The 10,843-nt window shown below is 39.1% G+C and overlaps 1 protein-coding gene across 2 annotated transcripts; it reads right to left on the bottom strand.

Annotated features, from left to right (window-relative positions):
- Positions 1-3,054: 3,054 nt before the first annotated feature.
- Positions 3,055-10,516, bottom strand: LOC105703165 (RNA-binding protein 39). 2 transcript variants are annotated; one of them, XM_012431330.1, is made up of 9 exons: positions 10,384-10,516; positions 10,242-10,315; positions 8,432-8,496; positions 6,589-6,915; positions 5,961-6,165; positions 5,552-5,818; positions 5,288-5,463; positions 5,033-5,203; positions 3,055-4,731 (listed from the first exon to the last, which is right to left on the bottom strand). In XM_012431330.1, exons 2-9 carry the CDS (start codon positions 10,293-10,295, stop codon positions 4,434-4,436), a joined length of 1,563 nt encoding a protein of 520 aa, XP_012286753.1. In that variant the 5' UTR covers positions 10,296-10,315; positions 10,384-10,516; the 3' UTR covers positions 3,055-4,433. The 2 variants fall into 2 exon arrangements, with proteins under 2 accessions (XP_012286753.1, XP_012286752.1); XM_012431329.1 differs by having other exon boundaries at positions 10,242-10,516.
- Between the last annotated feature and the right edge of the window lie 327 nt (positions 10,517-10,843).

The raw sequence follows: 10,843 nt of genomic DNA, 5'->3' as shown, positions 1-10,843 counted from the left end.
TGAGGATGACGTTAAATTGGAAGCGAAGCTTCTAATAATAGGTTGAAGCAAGTGATTAGGTATTACTACACTGTTAAAAAAATTCATATTTTAGTACATAAGGTTGTAATAAAATTATACATTTGATGTCTTAAAAGTGTATCAGTACAGATTTGATGCAAACTTCTAAATGAATTTACAATTTTATAACATTATGTTATAATAGTGTGAAATTGTGTGGGAAAATTATAAATTTTATATTCGGAAGTCACTTGGTACACGTTATTTATAATTTTCTTAGATGAGTTTTTAATCTTATGATTTTATTTTATAATTTTGTAAATGTGTCTTCTAAAATTATAATAAAATTATTACCTTTTTTTTTGCATCATTTTACTACATACGAATGTTCTGAAATTATGATACATATATCATAAAATTACTAACATCCTTCATAATTTCATTATATACGTGTGTACTAAATTTATAACACATGTTATACATTTTATTCAAAACTATGTTATAAAATTAACACCATGTTTTTAACAGTGTAGGTATGATTATCGTGAAATAATAATTATGCACCGACTGTTTTGGCCACATTTATTTTCATGTCATATTAAATTGGAAGCGAAGCTTCCAATCACAGGTTAAACAAAAATTATTAAACATTATTCATAAATATTCATGATTACTCTGTCACGATACACCCTTGCACGTTCGGTGAAGGTTGTTTAGGGCGTATCTGTTTTTAATTTTTAATCGAACCGTTGAGCACGATAATTACCCATGTTCACTCTCCTTGATATTTTTCCAGTACCCATCGGCGCAACTTTGCGAGCCGCTTCTTGGAGTATCCTTTCATCAAGGTAAAAGGAAAAGGAAACAGGATGGATAAATTCGGGTCGCTGGCTCGTACTAACTCGATCGGCGTCCTTCTACATTAGATTCGCTCTTTCCGATCTTCAGCTAGTCATTTTCTAACAATTGGAAGTACACCTCGGTTCACCTATTCTCCCTTCAAGTCTTGAAGGAACTGGATCGGAGTTTCCCGAATTAAAGAGAACACGATTAGGCAGGAATTATGGAGGTCGAGAGAAAGGGCCGGGTCTCGGTTCTCTTCAAACGTATCTTTCGTTCCACTTTTCCAGATCCTTGGAGTCCTCGGGCAGATCGATACCGAGGACCTCGAAGAGGTCGCCTCTTCCTCTCTAGAGGATAGGCAAAGTAGGCGGATGAAAGGGACAAATCCTTTGATTCGGTGCACGCGTCGATTCGCTTCACTCTCTCTTTCCGTAGGTCCCCAACTGGCGGTATTCGTCCCGAAGACCGAAGCGGAGGCCAAGCGAGGCCGATCGCCAGAGAGGGGTAGCAAACCGATTCCAGGAGGAGAGGGAAGGATGCGCTTCCGCTCTCCCGTCCCCGAGCGTCCGGCACGGCCGCACCTGTATCCCGTTCACCTGACATTTTGGAATTGAAAATTAGCCCTGGGAACCACTAATTCCTTCATGTCGATCCAGTCACCTTCTAGACTACAAAACAAAGAAAAAAAAGATAAAAAAGCATCAGGCTTCAGGCTTTCGTTTGTAACCGCGAATTTTGTATAGAATCCGCTTTTCGGAACGATTAGCGTGACGATTTTTCAATTTGCGCGGTGAAACGATCGTCACATCGAAAGGGTACAAGCTTTTATTGGCACTGCAAATTTTATATAGAATACGTTTTTCGGGACTTCATTTTTTAGACGGATTAAAATTCTTCTATTTGTGTGGTCAAATAATTAGTACATTTAAAGGGTTTAAGGTGATATAAAAGTGTGATATATACGTACTAAAAAGTCAAAATATTTATGAAATTTTTCTCCAAACTGGGTGCACCGAATTATCTGAAACTTTAACACGTGATTATGGAGGCTCTAAGGAAGAACGCGCTGCCCGTGAAATTTCATTTTTTGAAAGAAAGTATCTTTTTTTAATCTAATATCTCCTTACTATTGCGAGCTGAGAACAAATACGCAAGAATCAGAAAAAGACACAAACTGCGAGAAATAACATTGGGAGGCATTTCGCGTTCCGAATGGTCGCGAGCACGCGTAGTCGGGTCACGATCGGCTTTTCCTCCTGTGAGGACTTGTGCATGGACTGGAGTCGTTCCCAGGATTTGTGGACGTGTCTCGAAATCGTTAGGAAAGTCCGAGTCGAGGTCGCGCCCACGACTCGACCAGAAAGAAGGGCTACGCCGCCATATGCACGTTACTCATCGCGTAGAATAAACCCACAACGGAACAAATTATCGACCGTAAGGCGTAACATAATATTAATTTATTCTCCACGTTCCATATTTAAATTTAATCAATCTGAAATTTCGAAGAAACAAAAAAAACACTGCTGGATATTTGCAATCATAGAAGGGTCATGTCGCCATTCGCACGTTACTCATCGCGTAGAATAAACCCGCAACGGAACAAATTATTGACCGCAAGGCGTAACATGATATTAATTTATTCCCCGCGTTCCATATTTAAATTTAATCAATCTGAAATTTCGCGGAAATAAAAAAAACACTGCTGGATATTTGCGATTATAAAAGGGTCACGTCATTTGCACGTTACTTTTGGCGTAGAATAAACCCGTAATGGAACAAATTATCGACCGCGAGGCGTAATACCGATATTAATTTATTCCCCGCATTTCACATTTAAATGTAATCAATCTGCAATTTCCAGTAAATGAAAAAAAAACAGTGCTGGATGTTTGCGTTTACGCGTTGGACAATGGAGACGATATTTTGTTAAAAGCGCTCGACCGAATCGTGTCTTTTTAGTAAACACTTTAGACTTAGTCATTCCCCTTTAGTGCATTCTTTGTCAGCAGTAAATTGTCCTCTTTACTTATATCTTAAAAAAATGTATCTGGAGAACTGAAAGCAATTGTGAAAACCCTGAACAGGCTTGTCATGATTCACTGTTCCGGTATGACGGTCTACCCTACCGGTTTTAGAATATTTTAAATTGTGATAACGATCTCAGGTAAATCGAAATAAAAGTGGTATATGTACTCACGGACACACAAAATATATGCACTCGTCCTGTACCCGTATTTTATTTATTATGACACATTTTGAGCTTGTATATACTTTAACTTTCACTGTGGTTAGAAGCAGTTTTTTGTAAATTTTTGCTGTCGGTCGAAAATAAGAAGTTTTTGGTTTACGCACTTCTGATTTTAATACGTATGTTACACGCAACAAATGGCCGTTTAATGATTATGCGTACATTTGTAATAACTAACTTTCAAAGGTTTGACGGTTATCAGCTTATTCCTAATTTTTTTGTATATTATTAGTGAAAAAATGAATTTAGTCGTCGCAAACACTTCGGCCATTTTCGGTTGTCTCGTTTGTATTATACCGTACATTTGTATTATTACGACATATAGTTGTGTAACGTGTAATCCTACTTTTAGTTTGTATTTTACAAAACATATGTACAGTATCTCCTTCGTAACTTGGATACAGCAATCCGCAGTAACATATTCGGAGAAAATTCGGGGAATTTACGATTAATGTATGTAACAAATATTACAAATCAACTAGTACCGAACATTGTAAGTAAATCTCACTTTTAGGTGACTGAATTTCCAAGTATTCAGCGACAAGAAACACTTTTAGGTAGATTGACCCTTTCACATCCTGTGAAGTCCCGTTGGATTATTCCATAATCGCAAATACTAGACTAGGCTTTGTACATGGCAAAAATCAATTCCTAAACGTAAGTTCTCAACATCGGGAAAGTACACAGTGATGATCGTAGATACTTCGAATGTAAAACCAGCCAACAATGGAAACAAATAGTCGCAGATCCTCACATAACACTCGTTTTATAAAAATTGTAACAAACCTAGAGTTAATAAGTTAATACTTTTCGAAATAATTCCACATTACACCGTGTCTGTTAACGAACTGGTAGTGGTTTGATTCAACGATCAGTTACGTATCTTTCCACCACGATATCGATTATCATTGATCGTGTGTCAATAGAAAAGGAACATTCGAGGTATTACATTATAATTCGATACATCTGGTAATTTCAAAACTAGCTAATATATCGTTGAGCTCGAAGGTGAAGGTAGGAATTACTTTCGGTAGTTTTTTTTTCCTCGTCTAAGAAATGAACAACGCAAAATCAATAATTTGAAAAATAGTCATTTTCCACGCCAAGTGTACATCCAAAGTGATGTTATATTGTAACGGTACTGTTTATTCGTTCCTTCGCAGATTCCTTTCGGTCTCCTTTTTAAGGAATCACCGTACAGCGGATTCATCATTGATTTCGCCAGTGGTTGCTTCGTCGCTCATTGAAAGTTCGTGCAACTATGTGTACCAAAATTATGCCGTAACATTAGAACGAGACTGCAAATGAATCTACATCACGAAACTGTTGTTAATTTTTAGGATCACATTCCCCGTCTTGGGGCACTTGGGACGAGAAGTTGCAGGGCCGTCATCGCATCCGGGAATAAGGAGTGATAATTGACAACGGGCACATAGGCAGCCGTTATGACACGACCGGCGAACCACCGGCCGTGTAACGAGTTTACAGCAGCTACTGCCGTTGCAATCGATGGACATTTCACGTATACATTGCCCTGTGGTGATGCTTGATCCACATAAACGTGTAGTACCCCTCCATGTTTGTTGCATTCCTCGATCACGTCGTCGCGAATTTCTTTTGCCCAGTTTGGATTGGTTTCACTGTAACGATCACATATGTTACATATTTGTTAAATATTTAATTCAACATTTAATATGGAATAATAAGAGAATGCTGTTAAAAATGATGAGTGTTCGATTATCGTGGCCAAGCGTGCCCTAATGGAATTAGGGCATGCAATTTAAACGAAAACAATTTGCTTTAGCATATGATTTTCCCCCTGATGAAAGTATATAGAACATTTCACTAGGTCTACAAATATGCATTGCATCAGTCATTGAATCAACATTCACTTGTAAAATTGACTAATATCTTTTTAGTAAATGTAAGGGTTTAACTTACTTTTGTGGGTCAAACATGTTTGAAAGCATGAAACACTGCGTAGCGATTGGTGGAGCTGCTTGCGGTGGTGGTTGAGGAGCTGTCATGACAGGTGCCATATTAAGAGCATTTGCTGCCGCAGGGGGAATTTCAAGACCCGTACCCTCTGCTAATTTGAACATTAATTGTAGCCTGAAACAAATTGTATGTTAATACATCTTTGTATAACATCAATGATACGTTGCCTATGAATTTGATTTTTGTTACGGTATGTACCTGCCAGTTGCACCGAGGTCAATCCCACTTCGATCCAGTTCGTCGGTGTCTAGTAGAGATGGTCCCTGAATTAAGTCTGTTCGTTCCGTAACATTACCAACTTTCATAGGTCTACCAGCGAGCTCGAAGCCATTTAGCTGCTCTAAAGCTTTCTTCGCGTCATCCGCATTTCTAAACTGTATGAAAAATAATTTGATTGTAAAGATCTGGGTAATAACGACAAATATAATATTAAAAGTCTACCTTCAGGAATATAATACTCACAGTGAGGAACCCGTAACCTTTGCTTCTTCCAGTTTCAGGGTCCATGATCAGCTGAATGTTGTCAATCTTGCCGAAGGGTTCGAAAATACCACGAAGCATATCTTCTGTGATGTTGAAATGTAGAGATCCAACGTAAAGTCTCATAGGACCAGTTTGTCCTTTAGGCATTAGGTTGGGCATAGAATTACCCATGCGGTTCTTTTCAGCTTGAGTGTGTTGCACCACAATAGGTACACCGAGAAGTTTCTGACCAGAGAGTCCCAGAGCCTGAAAGTATTTGTGATAAATGCATGTACGTTTACAATATTATTTAATCAGAAGATATTTACGAACTCTACGTCAAAGCAGCATTTAGAACAATACCAGAATCATAGGTTAAACATACAACAAATACAATTTATCAACTTACAAGTGTGACACTTTCAGGATCTTTGAATTCGACATATGCGATGCCTTTGAACCGCCTCGTCTTATTACAAGTAATAAGTCTGACATCCTGGACTTTACCAACACTCGAAAAGAATTCCTCCAAATCTCTTGCTCTAATACGTTGGCTCAACTGCATACAGAACACAGTTCGAGCATCCCGTTCTTCCGGAGTTAGCTCATCATTTCTAAACAAACAGAAGAATTGGATAAATATTATATTCAATCCTGATACTCATATGTATTCTCAACTGCGTTGCCAGAACAAGTTGAACCGAATCCGAAAATATATGTATCAATTTAGGTCGCCCTTTCCGAGCATTCAAAGCGACTTCATTATTAGAGAATAATTATCAGAAACATTCTATCTAAAGTTCAATCATCTTTCAGCACCGATGAGCAAACTGATTAGAAAAAAAGAGTTATACAATGTCTGGAACGCATGTGATGCCCAACAATATAATTGTAAGACACCCAATGAGACGCAGCCACATTCTTATAGCATAAATATATCCCCCGACAAGAAGATGGCACTGACTCTTCGGTCGGGTCTAGTCAGATTATGCAGTATTTTAAAATAAGACTTTTAATGCTTTTCGAGGGATACTTACATGCCAAGAGGGCTTACTCCTTTTCCAAAGGGTGGTCGAGCCCTGGGTAGAGTTATTGGTGTCAAGGACCTTTTTCTCCTCCTGTCTCTGTCGCGATCTCTGTCTCTTCTGTCCCTGTCCCTTTCTGGTTCTCGGTCCCTCTCTCGCTCTCGCTTGTCCCGAGAACGTGACTTCCGTCTTCGGTCGCGATCGCGATCTCGATCTCGATCTCGGTCTCGGTCTCTGTCGCGATCTCTGTCCCTGTCCCGGTCTCGATCGCGATCCCGACGCTCCTTGTCGCGTCGGTCGCGGGACCGGGAGCGAGATTTCGAGCGATGTTTGTTCTTCCTATAAAAAACACAAGTAAATGTCACCGTGTCATTTATCAATCTCGCAACGCCATTAGAGATAAAAGAGTTGCACACCAGTCTGTAAAGTACCGACTCGTGATCTCCCAGAGAAACGGAAGAACAAATGCAACAGTACTTTAATTTACTTATCGGAGAAGAAAATTATATCGTACCATCGAAAACCTTGTCACTAAGTCTCATGTAATAATTTACAACCTACTCTTGGATAACTCTTTTTTTTTTTATTGCTCTTAATAAGTTATTCCATACGGTGTTAATGCAAAAATGAATTGAATGTTAACAAAGGGGCGTTTGTGTAATAAAGAATTATATTTTGGTGTGCATCCTAAAATTAACTATACAAAAGGATAGCACATAAATCTATAGAAGTCCTTTGATTTCTCATTTATTACAAATATTGGTCAGAATGAGCAAATGTTAAGCCTACATTGTGTTCGGTTTAAATTCATCTTTACATATTTTCTGCTTTATGTTCAAGTGGCCGATGTTTACATATGCACAAAGTTGAGTACAGTATAAAGTATCTGTTTCTGACAAATCTGTCACGCGAAGTATAAGATAAATATTTTTTAGCTTGCATTTGCTAAATATTTTAATTTGAAAAGGCACGGAAAAACTATACTTATAGATTTTATCAGAACGAGAACGTTAGATATACTGTAATGTTTACTTGCAAGTTGTTCGCTCTGAGAAGTATTAATTTGGAGTAATAAAAATATTCCAGGTTTTCTATGAGTATGCTTCCCATATACTCACCATCTTCAGGTTTAACCTTTGGAATTATCAAATTAAGCACCATTTACACTAACTGTATGGCTTCTATAACAAAGAGAATACAACTTGAGGTAGGATAAGGAACTATCCAACATTTTCTTACTGTTATTGTTGTTAAAAAGTCGTGCAAAAGAATATAAGTAATCGTTGTGAAATCTATCGACACAATAAAGAGTGATATGGATACAATGGGCCACTGTTCACAATTCATATTAATTTTGAAAAATAGCTTTCTTTTGTTTACAAAACGACACCGATGTTACATGTACAAATTTAGAACAGGGCCTTGAACTGAAATTCTGAAACTTAGAAAGCTACACCGAGTCCTGAAAATATATCAGCGGATCTTACAGGATCCCACTCGAAGCGTTGTTAAGGCTTCGCAAATATGAACCGTGAAACGTTTTCTTGCTTATTATCTTTTACAATTTTTTATCAACCTGAAAGACCCAGTATGATTACAACTCTTCTAGAATGTAACGCTATTACATTGCAAGATTATGTAATTCCTGAATGTATTAAAAAATATTGAAGCATGATCTCAGAAATATACTAAAAAAAGGAGCGATGTAAAATGTTAATATGACTCTAGTACTGTTATCTCGATAATCTACAGAGTGGTAATGATTGATGCATCGGTTATTTTTAAGCTTGATTTGGGAGCGCATTATGATTCCGTAGGACCTTGATACCATGAAACAAAATCTGTAAAATCTTACCCAGATGATTTACGGCTAGACCCATTCTCCTTGGAGGACTTGTCTTTGGAAGAGGAGTCCTGCTCCTACGAACAGCAAACAGTTGAATGCCATGCCAGCCAGCCGATGTGGCAGGGACGCGCGAACAAGGGGACAAAAAGCAAATCAGTCTGTGTTAGTTATTTTGTAACGACAACATACGTATAGTTACAATTAAGTTAATAATATGAAACAGTGATTTGGAATTAAAGATGAGGCAATTCTCCTTGATCGCTACTTGAGGGGCGGCGTCGGCAGCGCAATTTTGTTCGGCTAGATATTTACAGTCAGGCTTGGGGAGGTGGCTGAGCATAGCGTCGCGACGTGTCGCATACACCTGGCTCAAACTTACCAATTGTTTATCGGGTTTTAGGAAAGCATTGCAATCTTGGGTTGAGCATGCCTTGGTCTTAAACTACCAATGGCCAACCACACATCCTTTTTCTTCTGTAAAAGAGAGCCCTCGTCAAAGATAGTACGGTTTTAAGTAACACCTGAAGACCCTAATCCTAACCTCCTAACGCTTTGCATTTATGCTACTACCAGAAGAGACATTAAATGAGTCAATTCGTGGACCATTGCCTATGTCAAGAGGATTTCAACCAAACAAATACTTAACCAAAAGAGAGAACGTGCATCTATGTACATTTTACAAAAATTTCAAACCCCTCTAAAATTTCACTGAATACCCTGCAATGTTTTATAATTGTCTTAATGGCATTGACCGCGTAGGCAATATAAACGACATATTTGTGAAAGCACTTTATAATTTTCAGTGATCAACAAATGAGTTGAGCATGTTTTAATTATTGAAAAACATGACGTAAAATCTCTAAATTTTAGATGAGCGATATTCTATATGATAAAATAACTTGGAATTTTTTAGTCATTTCTCAAGACTTGAAATGAAATTAAAGCGACCAATCATTTGATATAAAAGTTCTAGCAATATGTAATATATCATATCGATATGATAACAAGTCTATATCTACACACAATTGCGATACAAAATCGAAGGTCGATATAAGTTAGTACCAATCTTAGACAAGCCGATCGAATCTCTCAAGCTCGTTTTATAAATCCCTGACATGAATTATAAAAGGGCAAAGTGTCTTATAACTGTACTCCTTAAAGTCAAGGAATACGATGGACTAGAAGATACCTACCGATGACCCTTCTTTTGCGTGATCTCTATGTAAAATTAGGTTCTAAAATGTACTAGGGATCCCAAGGCGTGTGCTCCCAAATGCCAGTGCCAGAATATGGTAATACCATGTACCGAAGAACCGTAGACAATTGAACGATAGGATCTGGAGGACACTTATCGCAAAGAGCCATAAAGTAGAAAAGTCGCACCGATTCGATGCACCGTCGTACGCATGGAACGGCGCCTAGTTGCAGGTATTCCAGAAAGTTCCGCAGTAGCTCTTCCAACTTAAGATACTAAAATACATATACCTAAGTCCTAATGTTACGATAATCATTAGCTTGGCAAAGAATGATGATAGTGATGGCTTTCTTAGTACCTCGTATTCAAGTGCATTCTAGGAACTCGCTGTGGAACATCGTACGAGCGCGAGGGTACATGTTACGTACCATCTATAAGTACAGAAAATGGAGGTATTGATCAATAGTAGTCAGTCATAAGGCGAACGGTCGTTCTACTTTCAAAAAGCACGGATTTTAATCCGCGGTAGAACGCTTCGCTGTCCGCGACGCGCTGCCCGCTCGAGGGGCGAGCACGTCTTCTTAAGGAGCATGAAAACGGTCCAAAAAGCGCAATTGTCCTTACCCCTTTTTTATATGGCGCCTCCAGCATCGCTTCGACATCAAAGTCCTCCGCCATTGCGCGACTTGGGGAGCTTTCTGAAAGGCCACGCATTAGCACACGGGAATAACGACGATCGAACGAGCTTCTAGAAGGTGCAACGTACGGCTAAGTAGCTTTAAGTATTAACGAACGCTAGTAAATATGGAAATAGCGTCCAGCTACGCGGACTCTGTCGGGTCCGCGTCGCAAGACGAATACCACAACCGCCCGCGTCGTCCACTTGAGGAAAAGTGAGGAAGAAAATGGCGTCTACCGGATATGACGAAATACCAACCAGAGATGAGTTGGGAGATTGCTCACGTGCAGGGTCGCGCGATCGCACCGTGTGCTGCCCTCTGATTTCGTACGTTAGCTTTCACCGTTTTTTGCCCCCAAGGGCGGCGCAACGAACTTCTGGTAGGGGCCCGCGCAATCGCGATGGCTGTGCCATCTACCAGTTGCCGTTGGCGGCTCACGTATTCGCGATGGTAATACTATGCGGCAGTTGACGGTGGTGGCTTACCATTATGGCAATCTCCTAACTCATCTCTGCCAAATCAGAGATGAGTTGAGAGATTCACGGG

The sequence above is a fragment of the Orussus abietinus genome, unplaced genomic scaffold (genome assembly GCF_000612105.2).
Source record: "Orussus abietinus isolate OABI.00-Male unplaced genomic scaffold, Oabi_2.0 scaffold627, whole genome shotgun sequence".
Classification (NCBI taxonomy): Eukaryota; Metazoa; Arthropoda; class Insecta; order Hymenoptera; family Orussidae; genus Orussus; species Orussus abietinus.
The sequence above is the reverse complement of the archived record's forward strand: the minus strand, read 5'-3'. Positions and strand labels throughout refer to the sequence as shown.